The sequence below is a fragment of the Podarcis pityusensis genome (genome assembly GCF_964106645.2).
Source record: "Podarcis pityusensis genome assembly, chromosome: 9".
NCBI lineage: Eukaryota > Metazoa > Chordata > Lepidosauria > Squamata > Lacertidae > Podarcis > Podarcis pityusensis.
In genome coordinates, this window is record NC_138034.1 from 57,518,375 (window position 1) to 57,536,402 (window position 18,028).

General features: G+C 41.1%; 1 protein-coding gene across 1 annotated transcript in view; it reads left to right on the top strand.

Annotated features, from left to right (window-relative positions):
• The first annotated feature begins 319 nt into the window (after positions 1-319).
• STPG2 (sperm tail PG-rich repeat containing 2) overlaps positions 320-18,028 on the top strand; it is a 218,740-nt gene continuing 201,031 nt past the window's right edge. Inside the window, exons 1-4 of the mRNA XM_081020883.1 lie at positions 320-474; positions 4,350-4,459; positions 7,677-7,832; positions 9,982-10,146. Coding sequence (XP_080877009.1) covers positions 369-474; positions 4,350-4,459; positions 7,677-7,832; positions 9,982-10,146 — 537 coding nt within the window. The 5' untranslated portion in view covers positions 320-368. The remainder of the gene's footprint in view (positions 475-4,349; positions 4,460-7,676; positions 7,833-9,981; positions 10,147-18,028) is intronic.

Here is an 18,028-nt window from a genome sequence, read left to right on the forward strand (position 1 = left end):
TGGAGGATTTGGCTATGAAGCAATCTTAAAATGTAATTATTATGAAGACAAAGAAAATAAAAGACAACCTAACCCCCACCCTTTCTTCTGGTTACTTCAAACTCAGGGGTATTTGGGGGCTGAGGAAAGGCTGGATATAAACGAAAGCTTCTTCTTATAGCCTTAAAATGCGACATCTTCGTTAAAGCAGCCCTTTGTGACGGGAGGGAGTCCGCGAAGACTCTGAAGCGGGCTTTGCAACGGCTGGAGTTGGATGGAAAGGGGCGAGGCCGCCGCCCCGGGCTTTCCTGGCAAGGCAGGCCCGGGCGGAGCGTTAGGCCTGCGGTCGCCATGGCGACGGGAGCGCGTGGTGGAGGCCGCCGAGCAGCATGTACGACCGCGCTCCCCGCGCCTTGACCTTGACCGTCGGCGGCACCGCGTCCCACCTGGGGCCGGGCTGCTACGAGTTGCCTCCCGACACCAAACGGCTCCAAGGTGAGGCGAGGCGAGCGGGGAGGGGAGAAGCGCGGGCGGGCTGGGGGCCAAGGCCCGCTCCGCTCTGGGCTTCCCTCAGGCCAAACTTGGCTTGTTTACCATTGGAGCTGGAGCGCGAAGCGTCTGCCGGGCGCCCGGTTCATTCATTCATTCATTCATATTTATTTGAGATTTATACGCCGCTTGGTTGCAACAGCAGCAACCCACGTCAAAGCGGTTTACCAAAAGGATAAACGGGTGGAGGGGTGGGTTTATGTGTGGGAATGGGAGTTTGGGACGGCAGGCTCACTCAGCCCGACCCAGAACTTTTCTACTTGGAAATAAATCCTGTTATTGAGCCCAGTGGGTCTCAGTAAGGCTGCACTCTGAATTGGGCGGAGCATATTTCTCAAAGAAGACTGCAGCCTTTTTCAGTTATATTTTTTTTATAATCGCTACCTGTGTTTCATTAATTGCTCTGCTCCACTTAATTGAGCAATCGATGCACACGATTTTTTTTTAATAAAAAATATTTTTTATTAGGAATTTAAACAGAACATATTATCTTACAACATATCCTTAATTCCCCCCCATCCCCCCCCCCATAAAACAACCTCCCTCCACCCCCTGACTTCCCTCAGTTCCCATCTCTGGTTTCCCTGTAAATGCTATTCTTTGCATGTTGCAAAATTGTATAAATCCTTAAGTTATCTAACTGATTATTATCAATAAAAAGTTTGTGAGTGTTTATTCAAAACCTGCAAAGGAGTCCAGTTCACTTTGTTGCTTCTTTAAATACTTCCTAAAAGGTTCCCATTCACAGTTATCCTTGTCCCATAGTTTATGTGTCAATTTTGCCAATTCTGCACAGTCCATCAGTTTCGCTTGCCATAATTCTTTAGTCGGGGTTTCTTCATTCTTCCATCCTTGTGCTATTAAGACTCTCGCTGCCGTTGTTGCATACATGAAGATGTTTTTCAACTTCCTTGGCAGGTCTTTTCCTACAATCCCTAACAAAAGTGCTTCAGGTTTCTTAACAAATGTTAGATGAAACATTTTCTTCAATTCATTGTATATCATTTCCCAAATTTTTAAAATTTCATTTCAATCCCACCACATATGATAAAATGTCCCCTCCTTTTCCTTACACTTCCAACACATGTTTGAGCTAGTTTTGTACATTTTCCCTAACTGCACTGGTGTCGTATACCATCTATACATGATGCACACAATCTTATTGCTTTTCTAAAGCGAATATCCTGTTTTGCATCCTGAAAAATTTCCCCAAATAAACAGGAGATTTAAAGAACAACAACAACAACAACAATAATAATATAGACAGGCATTCCCCACGTTCCGTATCATCGTTTATTTCCACTTAGGGGATTCCAGAATGTTTTAGACTTTTCAGAAGTGGTGTTTATTTAGAAGTAAAACACTTGAGTTAAATCAAAGGTCACATCCGCACCATACGTCTAAAGCAGATTTATACTGCTTTAACAGTCATGACTTTTCAAAAGAATCCTGGGAATTGTAGTTTCTTAAGGCTGCTGGGAGTTATAGCTCTGTTAGGGGTGAATAATGGCAATTCCCTGATTCTCTGGAGGAAGTCATGACAGCCAAGGTGGTAAAAATGAGCTTTAAATGTATAGCAGTGTGCATGGGACCAAAATTATTCCCAGATTTTTACAATGTGGCATTTGGCATTCTTTCTTAGTTTCAAAGATATGACACTTGTATAGAAATTATTCTTGGCACACTGCTCTGGTGAACAAATGTTCTAAAATGGGAAGTGGGGGATAAATGTCCACAATAGGGATCACTCAAGCTTTTAAGAGGAACTTAAAAGGCAGAAATGATGTCCAGGGGGGAATTTCAGAAATGTAATGCTTTGTCCTGCATCTTAGGCAAGTCAATTGAATAATTGCACTTGTTTTAAAAAAGCTCAACAATTTTGGGGTCTTCCTAAAAAAATATGGCAACCCTATTATGTGCCTCAGGTTCAAAAGAGGTTTTGAGGAACAACTGCAAGACAAAACAATATATGCAATAACAGGGACAAATACAGCAAAGCCTTAAATATCATTTGAGCCACAGCTTCTCAGGTTGTCCTAATGCAATTTACTCAGTCTAGCAGCATGAGGATATGAAAAAGTTTTATCCACAAGAATTCTATTCAAACCGCTCAGATGCCGATGGTGTTTAAATAAGGTATATGAAAATCCAGTTTCTCTGCTGTTATTATCGGAATGTAAGAACTCTGCACTTGTACAACTCCCAACTCTACAGAGGAGAGCAATGATGTAGTCCATACTAAGAAAAGAAAAGAAAAGAAAAGAAAAGAAAACTCAACAGCTGCAGTTTATTACAGTACTGTTGGTTTGGTACATTATAAATAAAAGTGCTTCAGGCATATTGTGCATGGTTACATGAGCAGAAAAGAAACTCTCATTTGAAAGACAACTTGTGTGCTTGGCAGGCAACTGGGCATTGGATCTCAGCAGTCCAATTTAAAAGCAGTGTCTTCTTAGCACTTATTTTTCCAACCCAGGTTTTCTGGCTTCATTATTTAGGATGAGAAAGATTTCTGTACTTGATGCATTCTCAGTGAGAGATAATGGTTAAGGGCTTGATTCCTCAATGCTTGCCACAGTTATCATTTACCCATTTGTGGCATTTGTATTTTCTTTGAACCAGAGCACAACGGCAGGATTTTAAACACATTTTATCCCAGTGGCACACAAATGGAAGTATATTTACCTCCTCGTATATTTTATCACATATTATTTATTTATTTATTTTATTCTAAGATGATTACATGAATTGGATACCAACCATGGCATTAATCAGAATAATACTGTTCCAACTCTTACCCATTCTTTTAGCTATTAATTCAGAAAATGTGTGAGGGGAAGTCATCAATAGTTTTTTGTAATGAAAGTGCAGGATAAAGGTCCTATCATGCAATAGACCACACTAACTTTTATGTAAGCCGAGTGCATTTTCTTCTTCATTGGTGTTGTCATATGTAGCAGAACATGCTAACTTTTCACCTTAGTGCAGAAGGCCCCAACAAATCTAAATCTAGATTTAGCAAATAATGCTGATGTTTATTAATTGTTTATATTGCAAGTACACAGTTTAGAGAGCCTAATGGAAATGAAAGATTTTATTTCTGGTCAGCCCTGTTGAAAGTCTAGGCAAATGCGGTACAGTGGTACCTCGGGTTAAGTACTTAATTCGTTCCGGAGGTCCGTACTTAACCTGAAACTGTTCTTAACCTGAAGCACTACTTTAGCTAATGGGGCCTCCTGCTGCTGCCATGCCGCCGGAGCACGATTTCTGTTCTCATCCTGAAGCAAAGTTCTTAACCTGAAGCACTATTTCTGGGTTAGTGGAGTCTGTAACCTGAAGCGTATGTAACCCAAGGTACCACTGTATTTACTTGTGTTATTTTAAAACTCATTTGAACATACTTATTTAACCAAAGTTTCCTTTGCTACATTAAATGCTGCTATTAAAAATGTCTCTCAGTTCAAATGTGGCATGCTGGGGAGGGAGAAGGGCTGCTGTTTGAGAACAAAGGCGAAACCCAATTGGTTGCGCAGGAGTTGTACACACATTACTGTGTGTACACAAGCACCTCGGGCTGCTGCTGCGACGGCAAAGGCAGCGGAGGGGTGCGTGCTCTGCCCCTGGTGGCGCTTAAGCTCTATAACTCTAAAACTCTAAAATTGAACAGCAAAAGTTGGGGGTCTTCTTATATGCCCAGTCGCCTAATACGCCGGAATCTATGGTATTTTGAAAAACGAGATCTAACAACTTTTCATCACTGAATGATGACCCGAAGCAAATTCTAACAAATTCAAATTTCCTCCCCCCCCCCCGCCCCACAGTTGGCTATGCTCCATTTCTTTCTTTCGCAAGTCGTGGCCATGGAAGTATTTATCGGAATGCTGAGAGCGATGTTCCAGGACCGGGATCCTATGAGATCGAGAAAACACAGGTAAAATTATACTGGTTGAATAAATTTGTTATGAAAGGTGGAGTTTGCAGTTCTAGAAGCAGTAAGTGGATCTCTCGTATAGTCAACAATTTAGTTGGACATGGAACACAATCCAGACCCACTTGCTGTTACTGATTGAGGGAGACTTAAGATAGTATGTAGGTGCCCACTGGTGAGGCTGTGTTCTAGTGGGTGGAAAGCTACTACTATTGGTAGCAAGCAGAAAGCCCTGAATTGGAGCATTTCAGAGGCAGGATGCTGGCAGCTTTGACTGATCTGGACCCTAAGCCCCATGGATCTACCAAGGGACTCAGTCCTCAGGCCCCTCGGCTGTACCAGCATAGCAAAATGGTAGGGAGATGTATTTTATGGTATGGGATGTATTTTAGCAAAGATGGGCAAACTAAGTGAAACTTTTTCAGTTTGATGTCTTTATCTGCAAATATCAAAAGAGGATAAAAGAAGCTGATGTGCAGCTGAATGCAATAGAAATAGGTAATTTGGTTCTTCAAAATACATTTTTATTAGATATTTTTGTTGATTGAATTTAAAATGTTCTGAGATGATTGGGGGATTGATAATGCTCAACTCAACAGATAGCTGAATGTTGGGCACTCCTGAATCTTCTCCAGAACAGACTGAAATCCAGGCTAGAGAAGATTTCTAGGCTTTGAGCCATTTTGCTTCTTTGTTGGTTTGGTAGAGGGCTGCTTTGAAGATCTGCCCTCACTCAGCTAAACTTCACGTGGGGTGTGAAAGGATCAGAGGGTACCTTTGGTGTGGAGATGGTCCTTTGGCTCTCAACCCTCAGTTTCCTTGGCAGCAGATATTTAAAAGAGCCTGGTAGCAAAGAAATGGATAAACACCTGGGTGTGTGCATGTGTGTGCTTTGCAGGACTGCTTTTGAGAAAACAGGTGTGGGTGGGCATAAAACCCACCATTACAGGAAGCATATATTGTAAGAGTGGGTGGCCTTTTCCATCTCCCATTTTCTTGCGCACAGATCTAAAGAGTAGCCCATTAGCAGACAAATGGGTTTCTTTTTAGAGCCTCAGATTGGGTGACAAAATGAACTGAGTTATTTCCAATTACTTTGGAAAAAAGGAGTTCATTTCCAAGTCTATACAAGGGGAGCAGCGGTCAGTTTTCTCATCTAGGCATTATACAAACTGCAGTGCAAAAAGGTAAGGGTTAGACATACATTTCTTGCTAATATTCCACAGTCCCTTCCTGTCATCTTTTAGAATTGATACATATTATTTTTATAGGCAATAACCTATATATTACACTTAGGGCAGCAGAATTTGCTTTGGAAGCAAAGAAAATATGAACTCAGTATATTAAAGATCACAGTGTGATTTGTGCTTTTGTTAATCTTACTTGATATCCAGTATTTTTAATATAAGGACCATTTTGAGGTTTAATATAAAGAATGAGTGGTTTTATTAGTTTTTATTCTGTTTAGGAGTATTGGAGTTATTGTTGTAATATTTGCTTTGTATATCCTGGATGTTTTACTGCCTATATATTTTTTTCAGATTGCCATGGCTATAAGCAACAAAGCTTGTATTTATCAAATATAACAATATTTTCTAAGACGAAAGTCTTAAATATCCCAGTTAAATCACCTCTGTGAGGTGGCTGTTCAAGTGGCAAAACTAGAATGTCTATAAATCACAGTAGTTGTGTCAAATGTCTCAGGATTAGTAATCCTTTTAATTCAACCAACATGTCCCAATATTGTAGTCAAACTTTCAAGCTACCAAGCCTTGCAGCATATGATTATTTTAATAAACAAGATAAAAAAGGGAAGCAGGAAGGTGTTTTGTCTCCCAAAACAGATGGATGCCAACCAGGAAGGTGTTCGGTTTATTGTGTGCATTTTATTTAAAGTTTGAATGCCAAATGTTGGTTCAACATCTATGAAATATGTGTGAGCAAAGCTGCTAGAGTAACCTGTAAACAAGGTTAAAGTAAGTTATCATACAGAAGATTGGTTTTTATATGCTATAGGTATTTGTTGGTTCATTAGTTATATGCTAAGCTTGTTCTCTCTGGTGGAAAAAAGTAACATGGTTACTATCAGTGTTATGCTTAGGTTTTGATTATTATTTTTTAAACAGAAAGGTTGAAACAATTACTTTAGGGGTTTTTTATTCTAAATGTGTTTTTGAATCCTGTTACCTTTTCAAAGCAAACATGTTCACTGCAGCAGTTTTTATTCACTAACTTTAACTTATATTTGCAAGCAAATGACTTTCAGCATTCTATAGTGTGCCCACAAAGCAGATTTGAATTTGGCTGCCCTTTCCACTTTAAAAGGATGAGATGTCTGCGTATTTATTTTTTGGCAGGCTGGGAGAGGCAATCTAAAGGAAGTATAGAAAAGTGAGATGAAAATCCTGGTGCAAATATTAGTTTTTACTGGGTTGCTGAAAATCACTAGCAGGTTGCAAACTAGGATGGCATTTACCCTGGGCTCTGAGTTACCTGAAAAGCAGAACACTTTTTAATTTTTTAAAAATATTTCTATCCTCTTTGAATTTGAAAAGTTTCTAAGTAGCTAAGAAACACACAGTTGAAACCAGTATCAATTCAAAGCAATATCAAAACATAGACAGCCACAACAATAACCCACAGCATTAGTAAAACTCCCTACCCTGAGCACAGAATAATAAACCAAAATTGGTCAGCAAATCACTTAACAGTACAATATTCTGACACAGGTGAGGTATAAAACATCAGCCACCTACCTCCGAAAGCCTCTCAGAATGGCAAGTGGAATTCATCCAGTGGAAACAGCCACTCAAGGCTGGGTCTCAGATGCTGAACAGAGTATGTGAGAGGCCACATTTGCACGAAGATGGTCCTTAAGGTACCTAGGTCCCAGGATGTAGGGTTTTGAAAGGCCTAAATTGGGCCTGAAGATGAACACAGTCAATATTCTATCGTAGTCATTGCTAACCTGTTTGTCTGCAAGTGTTCTAGTCCACCAGCTATGGCAGTGACACTTTGGACAAGTGAATATTTTGACTTTTTGGTTTTTGGCAAGGTGTCCCCTCATAGAGTACAGTATTGGGGCTCTTCTGGCTGTGGGCCTGGTACATCTGTAGCCTTTGTACCTGCCTCTTCACAGCCCTGATGTCATTTACAGAATATGGTGCTGTATACATAGTGGTGATTGTCACATTCATGGGCTATTTTGCTTAACCTCTAGAAAACCGTTAAAGGGGGCAAGAGTCCTCAGAACAAAGAGAAACGTTTCCGAGAGATCCGTGCCGATACTCCTGGTCCTGGAACATATTGCCAGCCTCCTTCAATGGGTCTAGACACCAATAGGATAAAGAAACCATCAAAAATCTCTGCAGCACAGGTACATCAGCATAAAAAGGGATATATTTTAATTTTGTTGTTTATATGAACTGCCAGGACTGATTACTTTTTTCCTATGTGAAGAAGAAATGCCCATGTACACTGGGAAATTTACAGCAATGTCTCTTCTGCTGTAGTTGAAAGCCTGTGTAGTACCTTTCTGTTGCCCTTATATCTAGCTCTGCTACTTGCAGAGGGTTTCAGTGCTTCAGTGCCAGGCATCAAATATCCACATGATGCTACTTTATTGATTAGGTAGAACAGCAGGATTCTTTCCTAGTGAGGCAGAGCAGAGCAGAAAGATTTTATTCTTTCTTGCCAAAACTCCTGAGAATATTATGGAACTCGGAATGATTTCCACCAGTTTCTTCTGATCCAGCAAGTGGAAGGTTATAAAAGCACTCCCCCCCCCCTTGGACCCAAGGTCTTTGGTTGTGAGTGTGCACCCAAAGGTTTCTGATTCAGTGAGATGTATGGGTGTGTGCGTTTATTACACTCCCCTTCTTTAGAGGGCTCCCTTCATTTGTCAGAAAGAAGTTGGTCTTGGGTCTGCTTTTGAAATATTTCTATTTTTGGTGGAAGCTGCGATTTTTGAGTAGATTTCAGGGTGTTGGTGAATTTGGAACTCTGCTCCATTTCTGCTGAAAGATGAGTAACCTTCTGTGCCGCAACCTTGCCATAACAGCTGTACTGTATATGTCAAGGATTGTATAGGAGGCTTTTTCAGAATATACATACAGTGTTGCTTCACACAATGCAGCCAAACATAATTCAGCTAGGCAGAAAATTTGCCATTTGTGTTGTATATGTTTTCTTTTCTTGGGCTCAAGTCTCTTTATTCTTTACGCAGCTGATGTCAAGATACAGGAGATGTCAGGCTGGATGACATCTCATTTAAATTAAAAGCATGTAAATCTTATACTGCACACAAGAAACATGTCATTTTGTAATGAATTCCCTTTAGATTCATGTTCCGTGCCAAATCTGTTAACTATGTATTTGGGTTTGGTGTCTACATCATCGCTGTGTTTAACTTCAGGACTATCTCCGGTTTTCTCTTGGAAGTCAGCCCATGTAATCAAAAATATAACATTTCTCCCACTAGAAGCAAGTACGGGTAACTTGCCTCTTATGCATATTATACTTGTGCAATTGCTGGTTTTCATGGGTGGGTGGGAAATAAATAATTGGAGAGTGGGGGAAAAAATCACTGTTCCTTCTCTCCATTTGTTTATTCTCCGCCGCCTACCTGTGCACAGCTGCAGTCATGGGCTTACTAGGCTTTGGGAAGGCAGTGCGAAGGTTCTGGCAGGGTACAAAAATAGTTAAGAAAGAAACCACGGGGCACCCTGCCCTCCACCCCCCAAAAAGGCCAAGTCTGGTGAAGATTGAGTAGCTTAATGGGTATTGAGTTCTGACTGCCTAGAGAAAAATGGAACACTGGGAGCAGTTTGTCTGGTATCCTGAACAGAAGCCCTCCCCATTACAACTTTTTGTTGCAGGCCCCACTTCTTATTTTTTTTGTTTGCTTGTTGTTGTTGTTGTTTAGTCGTGTCCGATTCTTCGTGATCCCATGGATCAGAGCACGCCAGGCACTCCTGTCTTCCACTGCCTCCTGCAGTTTGGTCAAACTCATGCTGGTAGCTTCGAGAACACTGTCCAACCATCTCGTCCTCTGTCGTCCCCTTCTCCTTGTGCCCTCCATCTTTCCCAACATCAGGGTCTTTTCCAGGGAGTCTTCTCTTCTCATGAGGTGGCCAAAGTATTGGAGCCTCAGTTTCAGGATCTGTCCTTTCAGTGAGCACTCAGGGCTGATTTTCTTACTTGCAGATCCTTAAATACGCTAAGCCATGCCCCCGGCCAGCTGGATTGGCTGGCCAGGGGGCGTGATGCGGCCAGGACTCCCTGATGATGCGGGGGCTTAGCTACGCCCCCACCGTGCACGGGGAGACCGCATGGCCAGCCTGCAACACTGCCCCATGAGGAAGTGGAGCAGCCTTACTTTAGTAAGTGTGCAGAGTCAATAGCATGTCTGTTGAGAAGTGGAAAGGTAAATTCCACTGGACATGAATTGGACAACCCTAATTATGTTAAGCTGTTAGAAGGATGTACTGTATCTGTGACAAGGTGTATCGCATTTGTTTCTACAGAAACTTGCAGAATGTATCAAAGTCTTCCGGAAATCAGAGGCTCCCTCTATCCCTTCCCAAGGACAATCATTTGGTTATGAAGAGGCTGCTGATGGCACTCTTTTAAAGCATAATCCTCCTTCAAGAGACACTACTTTAGGTCCAGCATACTATCAGACAAAAGGTGTAAGTAATTATAAAATTTTGCATTATGGGTGTCATGACTTGGACCTCAAGTAGCACTCCAGACACAGAAAGGAACCAGCCAGGTGCTGTGAGTCAACATCAGTGTTAGAGGCAGTGAACTCAAGTGAACCTGACAGCTGGGATCACCTGGAACTCAAGGCTTGTTAAGTGTGCTTTGTATCTCCATAATTTCAGGGTCATTGACATCAGGTAAAGTTGAACTAAGGCTTGGGATGAAACTGGCTCTGGAGCCTACTGTGTCTCTGCATCAGTGTGACTGGTTTTTTAGATTTAGAGGGTGTGTCCCTGTATAAATTAACTTTTTTATCGCCTCTCATAGGCAGGTCATAAAATTCATTTTTTTGTTTTGCCGCTACCGATTTTTGTTTCATTTCCTGACTCTCCCTACTCCTCTGATTCTTTGGTCTTCTTAGCCCTGCTTACTATTTCTGTCTTTGTGGCTGTGGCACAGCAGTAAAACACATGCTTTGCTTGCAGAATTTTCGTACTTTGGTTCTTGCTATCTCCAGCTGAAGAAGAATCAGGTAGCAGGATACCCAAAATGCTTGAGATGCTGGAGACAAGGGTGTCGGCCCGGGGGAGTGTAAAAATCATGCCTCTCCACTCAGGTTGATGTGGTTACAAGCCTGTCTGCCTGTCCGCGTGCTCCCCTCTCCACTCCTCTGGTGGTCAGGTGAGGCATGCAGGCTGCTCTGGGTGCCTTGGCTGGTGTGGGCTGTCATAGCAGGGCGCCCCTCCCCAGTTGTCATCGTTGGCAAAGGAGAGAGTGGGGCAAGAGCTAAAGGAGGGAAAAGGAAGGAAGGAAGGAGGCAAAAGGCAAGAGGAGTGAGGGAGGAGCAAGGCAGATAGGACTGATGGAGAGAAGGAGCAGAGCAGACTTGACCCTGATGGCCATGGAGGAAGTCATTGGCATAGCTTTAAAGGCGACAAAAAGCTATTTTTTTCACCATGGTCTCTCCTGGTTTCAGAGGAGACTCATTGCCAAAAGTGCAAGGGACCGGAGGGTAGGTACCAATACATCTCCTTACCTAGGGTACAAGGGAGCATAGGTACACATCTGCCCAGAGAATCTCTTCCAGTCAAAATATATTGGGCTGGATAGATACAATACAGCCTCTTCTTCTTCTTCTTCTTCTTCTTCTTCTTCTTCTTCTTCTTCGCTTTTCATGGCATTCATGCTTGGATTTAACCAAAATTTCTAAAACCATAATAAGCAACCATTGTCTTCTTAAAGTTTAGTTGTATATTACATATTTTCAGCTAAAAAAGCAACATGCTATGTCGAAAACCATAATGTTGCAGTTGCTAATTATAGCTATTTTATGCTTGTAGATACTTCACTGTATTATAAAGCAGCAATTTCTTCTTTCAGTAAGATTGAATAGAATAACATTTCTAGAATAGTGTTTTGTTCAGATATGTTCCCAGGGTGTATTTTCTAAACCTACAATTGATGTTCGTTGAAAGCACACATGTTGCTTGTTAGAAGCTGTATGGAAGTTCTGAGGTATGCAAGCAATCCTTGTAATTTTAAGCACACCTCATCTTTGGTGACAGAACAATGATTTAGAGTTTGCAATTGACTAAAATATGGAATTGCTACAAGAATGCTTGGAATTCTCCATTTGTTCCTTATAATATGCTTTTTCAGTCAGTGCATTAGGTGGCAGCAGAGTCACTAAAATGAACTACTTGTCTTTGGCATCATAAAACATGGAGTGAATTTTACTTTACTCAAGTTGAGTTACTATGTTAGATGAAGAGAATGAAAAATCAAATCTTTAACCTTTTTGAAAGATTAAGAATTTTCTATTGGAAAAGTCATACATGATTCAGTAGATGCATCCATGATTTCTTTGTGTTTATGAATTATGTACAATATAATTTGGCTCCAAATATTATTATTTAGCTAAATAGTTGAAATCTTGATATCCAGTCAAAAAACGATCTACTAGTTGGTTAACAATGATCTATTTCCAGATGCATACTTAAACAACAAAACACAATATACAAAACAATAAGCCAGTTATTTAACTACTTAAACAGCATGAGCCAAAACAAAATCAGAAACTCAAAAGGCTAGCCAGAAAGGAGAACCTCTCGAATCATGGAACCTTGAAACTTTTATTTTTTCGAGGAGGGGGGATGAGCAATCTTTGTTATCTTGTGCAAACAAAGTAGCACTGTGACTGAAGTACACTGTAACAATAAAACTGAAATGCTGAAAATAATATTCTAATGGTACTCCTGTACTTAGATGTAAGTGCCATTGTTTTCCTTGAGTCTTACTCCCAGATAAGCGTTTGATTACAGACTAAGTTGTGTGTCACAGAGAACAGGGGTAGGCAATTTACACAGTTTATTGGAGTTAGTGGTATCAGTTACAAAGACATGGACAATTGTAACATTGGTAATCATGAGTAAGAGATTGGGAGCCAGTGTGGATTTATATATTTCTTTCCCCCAGCTCTTCAGTACTCCAGGACAAATTTTATCCAGCTTTGACGATGGTTAAGCATTGCATCATCACTGATATTAAATAGGTTCTTAACCTGATTTCAAATCCTAGTTAATTAGGGAGCCTGGATAGAAAACATACATGGGGCTACCTTTGAAGGTGACCCGGAAACTACAACTAATCCAGAACGCGGCAGCTAGACGGGTGACTGGGAGCGACCGCCGAGACCATATAACACCGGTCTTGAAAGACCTACATTGGCTCCCAGTACGTTTCTGAGCACAATTCAAAGTGTTGGTGCTGACCTTTAAAGCCCTAAACGGCCTTGGTCCTGTATACCTGAAGGAGTGTCTCCACCCCCATCATTCTACCCGGACACTGAGGTCCAGCACCGAGGGCCTTCTCAAGAGGACTCTCTGCTCCTGCAGTTTCCAGCAAGTGATGTTCAGAAGCTCACTGCCTTTGACCACGGAGAGCAGAACTATTGCTAGTAGCCTTTACGCCCATCAATTTGCCTAATTCTCTTCTAAACCCACTCGAGTTGGTGTCCAACTTGATCATTTGGTTGCTTGATCATTTTGGTTGCCCTTTCCTGAAGAATTGCTTGCTGTTGGTTTTCGTGTTTTTAGCAACTTTCTCCTTAAATTCTTCACTCAAGTTCTTCAAGGCTTTATACGCTAATAGCAAGGACCGGAAGACCTTTAAGAAGCCCTCCAGCAAGAGCAAACGTTAACTTTCTCTTTCCTGGCAGCTCTCTGGGTGGGAAGGAGAGGTTTGAGATGGGGATGGCAAGCAACAAGGGAGAAAAAAGTTGGCAGAGAAAAGGTCTACACTACCAACTTTTGGCTCCAGCCCCACCCACTGCCAGCTTTCGGCCCCTGACAATTACCTCTGAGGGGAATGTAGCCCTCAACAGAAAGTCTAGAACCTGTAAGTGTAATCTCATCTGGAGCACAGAATTGACTTCAGAGGGTGGACAATTGTTTCAAGAGGGAATAAAAGAGGGGGATAAACAAGACACCAAAATAGTGAGGTTTACATTAAAGCTGCCAGTGTATACTTACAGAAAGATCATTGGAAACCTGCAGCTGTTATAAATAGTGGCAAATGTTGATTAAAACAGAAATGTGCAATGTCTGTTTCTGTTTTTGGAAAGCATATTTCTTTCAGGCACAATGTCTGTGTGCGGAGATTTGATGGTGATTACACAACGTGTCTAGCGGCTGTTTTGCAAAATGCAAAACATTTAATAACTAAGCAAGGTTCCTACCCAAGCATTCTGAGATGTGACAAATAGTTGTTTCCACTTGAGGCAGCATGGGACGTAATCCCAAATCTGTGTTTTCCACGTTACTCTTTCTGGCTAAGAGCACTGACACTGATGGATTAGGTAGTGGCGAGAACATGCTGGGAACTACCTGTGCGCTGCAGCACTGAAAGACAGTCCATTAGTGCCAGAATTAATGCACTCTGGGACTTTTAATTCTTCATGATATCTATTTCCATATTTAATTACGGGAAAGTCATAGAAAAAAAGTTTCAAAGCACCTCCATCCATTTTTATTGTCAACAGGAGTGGCGATTAGTAATTCTTCAAGTTATATTGCAATGTTCACTTAAAATAATGCACCTCCTTGCTGAGTTTGCTTCAATTAAACCATATTTTATTTGCTAATGACATAGCAAGTTGACAGCGACCTTGAAGTTGGTATTGTCAACACTTCTTGGCAAAAAGAGTGTGGTGATTTAGAGTTAAGAGTGCATCAATTTATTCTTCAGTCTGCCTGTGTTCTTAAAAGGTTTTTTAATTCCATTATGCATGGGGCATTTTACCTGAGTAATGTACAGGTTAGTGTGTTAAGTAGCAGTCAATTTATATTATTTTTAATGCAGAGCTTAAGCTGTATATGGAGAAGGAAATTATGTTATTCATGCTTATTGAGTTTGAAAAAGAATAGGCTGTAGTTGTTAAAATTGCCTTTGGAGCTGACTCACTAAAGTGTTCTTTGTAAATGTCAAATATATATTGACCTTAAAGTTTCTTCATGGACACTTACAAACATTTAGCTATTGAATTAGAGTTCTGTATTGAAACAATTATTCTCCTGCTATTATGTGAAACTCTAACAAGAAAAGCAAAATATTTTAAAAAGCTATCCTTAGTTTGCAGATATCCAGCTGTTGTGGTTAATTATTAGTTTTTGTGAAGCTAGGAAATTATTATGCACCAACCAAAAAAAATCAAATTATAAATATTTATGGACTTTTAAATCCTTGATACTATGTGTTTTAATGTACACTCATGGAACAGGGCATGTGTTAAGAAGTTTAATATTTCCAATAAAACTAGTGCATAATAAAACACTTTCCCCATAATTAGGGCTTCAGAGGATCTTAGGAGAAAAGATGGCAGAAGTATGCATATGGGAATGAAAATGGCAGGAGCTAAATAGAACTAATGTCTGCATTTGTCTGTATTTCAATGTGTCAGTTTTTGGGCTTATCAGAGAAGTCATTTGTGTTTCTTCATTTCATTGAAAAACGTTAAGTGCAATATGTGATATAGAGACTTACTACTCCATTATGAAGCAAACAATACTGGAAAGTATTAGCCAGTACTAAACACTCTGGATACCAATATTAAACACTCTAATGAACCTGGTATGTGTTACATCTACGCAGATCTGTTTTGTGCCATTTGAAGATAATATTGTAGAGAGATGGGTGAGGTAGAGTTGGATTGGTTTATATATATAGAGGTAGAGAAAACCTTCAGGTTCCAGAGCAGGTGAATATACTTTTAAAATTCAATATTAAAAACAGTTAAAATAAGTTACAGTCACAAGCATAAGGTGGGCCCTGAAAACACATATCTCAGGTATCAAGGACTAAAGAGGTACATCTTCATACAGTAGAAACTGTATAATGGGTGCATGGCCAAATGGAAACCAAAATGGCTGCTTAGAACAGAACAAATTTTGCTGCAGTCCGCCTTATAAGTGCAGCATTTATTAAAACATCCTACACTTTCTGTCCAAGGAGATGTCTGCAGCAGAATTTTGCTCCAAACAGGGAAGCTTAGCTCAGTTCTTTGTGTCAAAAGAGAAACAAGTGGAGAAGGAGACAAAATGGCCTCCATCCCTTCTAAAACAGCAAAAAATGCAACCAAAAAAGAAAAAAACCTGGATGCCATACTTGGGAAGGAGTTTGAAGCAAAATGCATCTCCTTAAAAACCATGATTGTGGAAACCTGGGAGGAATTAATGGCTCCTCTGTAAGCCATTATCGAAGGCATTATTATTGGAACGCAAACTAGCACACTGACATCTGTTTATGCACCAAATAGTGGTATGTTCACTTTTTTTGCAAAAAAAACCTCTGGCCAAACTGGCAAAAAACCCCCAAAAAACCCTCCTTAAATGATTTACTAATTGGTTATTTTAATAGGAACATAAAAGGATTAATATGTGAGGAGAGGAAATGCAACAGAACGTAAGAAAGGCAGAGATCAACTGAAACTGGTGAGGTCTCTATGAGAGTGGGGGCTGAGGTGGGAGATGAATCCAGGAGACATGACTCATATGTATGTGTCCCTAGTGTTCAGCTTGCGATCCAGAATAGACTTGCTATTAAACTTCCTCCCTCCCCACTCTTAAATACAGTGAAAAGAACACAAATAGGAGAGATAAAAATAACAGAAAATGCCCCAGTCTCTTCAACATTTGAATTCACTTTAGTTGAGCACACTACTCAAGTATGCAGCAACTTTAGGAAACCTTCTCCAAAATATTACAAATCCCAATAGCTAGAAAAGGGTTCAGGTACTTATGCATTCACTTTACCCACAATTTACCGTATTTTTCGCTCTATAACACGCAGATTTTTTCTCCTGAAAAGGAAGGGAAATGTCTGTGCGTGTTATGGAGCGAATGTGTGGTCCCTGGAGCCGAAAAATCAGACAAAAATCAAATCGGGCTTCACGATTGCTGAAACGGAACAAAGAGCAGGGAAAGCCCCTCCCCTCCAGGCAAGCAGAGGGGAAAAGAGGAAGCAGCTGCTTTCCTGCATTCTGCCTCAGGGTCTTACTGCCCACCCGCTCTGTTTCGTTGCTGTGTTTGCTGAAACGGAACAAAGAGCAGGGAAAGCCCCTCCCCTCCAGGCAAGCAGAGGGGAAAAGAGGAAGTGGTTGCTTTCCTGCATTCTGCCTCAGGGTCTTACTGCCCACCCGCTCTGTTTCGTTGCTGTGTTTGCTGAAACGGAACAAAGAGCAGGGAAAGCCCCTCCCCTCCAGGCAAGCAGAGGAGAAAGCAGAGTGTCTGCTTTCCTCTCTGTGCTTCGGAGGGAACAATGTTTGTGAAGGGAAGAGAGATTACAGGTTCAGCTTAAAATTCTGATTTGACTTCCTGCTTTTTGTTTTTGGGGACACACAGCATTCAAATATGCTTTCTTCAATTTAAAAGGATGAAATCCTTAAACAGTGTTTTGCCTGTAAATTCATGCGATCTGGAAGATTACAGTGTCTGTACCTCTTAAGGGATGGCAAAGCTTAGGTTTCGCTGCTAAATAGTTCTTAATGCAGTTAAAATGCTTTCTTCTGTCAAGGCAATTAAAAAAAATAAATATCAGGCAGCCGGAAAACATGCAGATGGGAGAGAGAGAGAGAGAGAGAGAGAGCGAGCGCTGGCTGGCTTGTGTGGGTGGGTGGGTGGGAACTTTTGCCTTCCTTTCCTCACGTTATAGCCCTCTCCTGCATTCTTAGCCTTCTGTGTTTTTCCTTCCCTCCCCACTTAAAATGTGGTTACAAAGCATGGATCCACATGGATCCTCAGGATCTTTGCATTGGGTCACCCCAAATTCACCATCAGAGCACACAGTATGTCCATGGCTACAGCCTGCCCCCCCAAAATCACGCACCCACTGTTGCCTGGGGCTGCAATGGTGCAAAAACGTGGTTACAAAGCATGGATCCACATGGATCCTCAGGATCTTTGCATTGGGTCAGCCAAAATTCACCATCAGAGCACATAGCATGTCCATGGCTACAGCCTGCCCCCCCAAAATCACGCACCCACTGTTGCCTGGGGCTGCAGTGGTGCAAAAACGTGGTTACAAAGCATGGATCCACAGGGATTCTCAGGATTTTTGCATTGGGTCACCCCAAATTCACCATCAGATCACATGTCTGTGGCCACAGCATGAAGCACAAAAATGATACGTCCACTGTTTCATTCAGAATATTTTTTCCCTTGTTTTCCTCCTCTAAAAACGATGTGCGTGTTATGGTCAGGTGCGTGTTATAGAGCGAAAAATACGGTAAACAAATTTTATCAGGCAAGTTGGTATAGAAACACTAAATATGGACATAGGACACTGGAACAAAATTAAACCCTTCAGTATTATCTC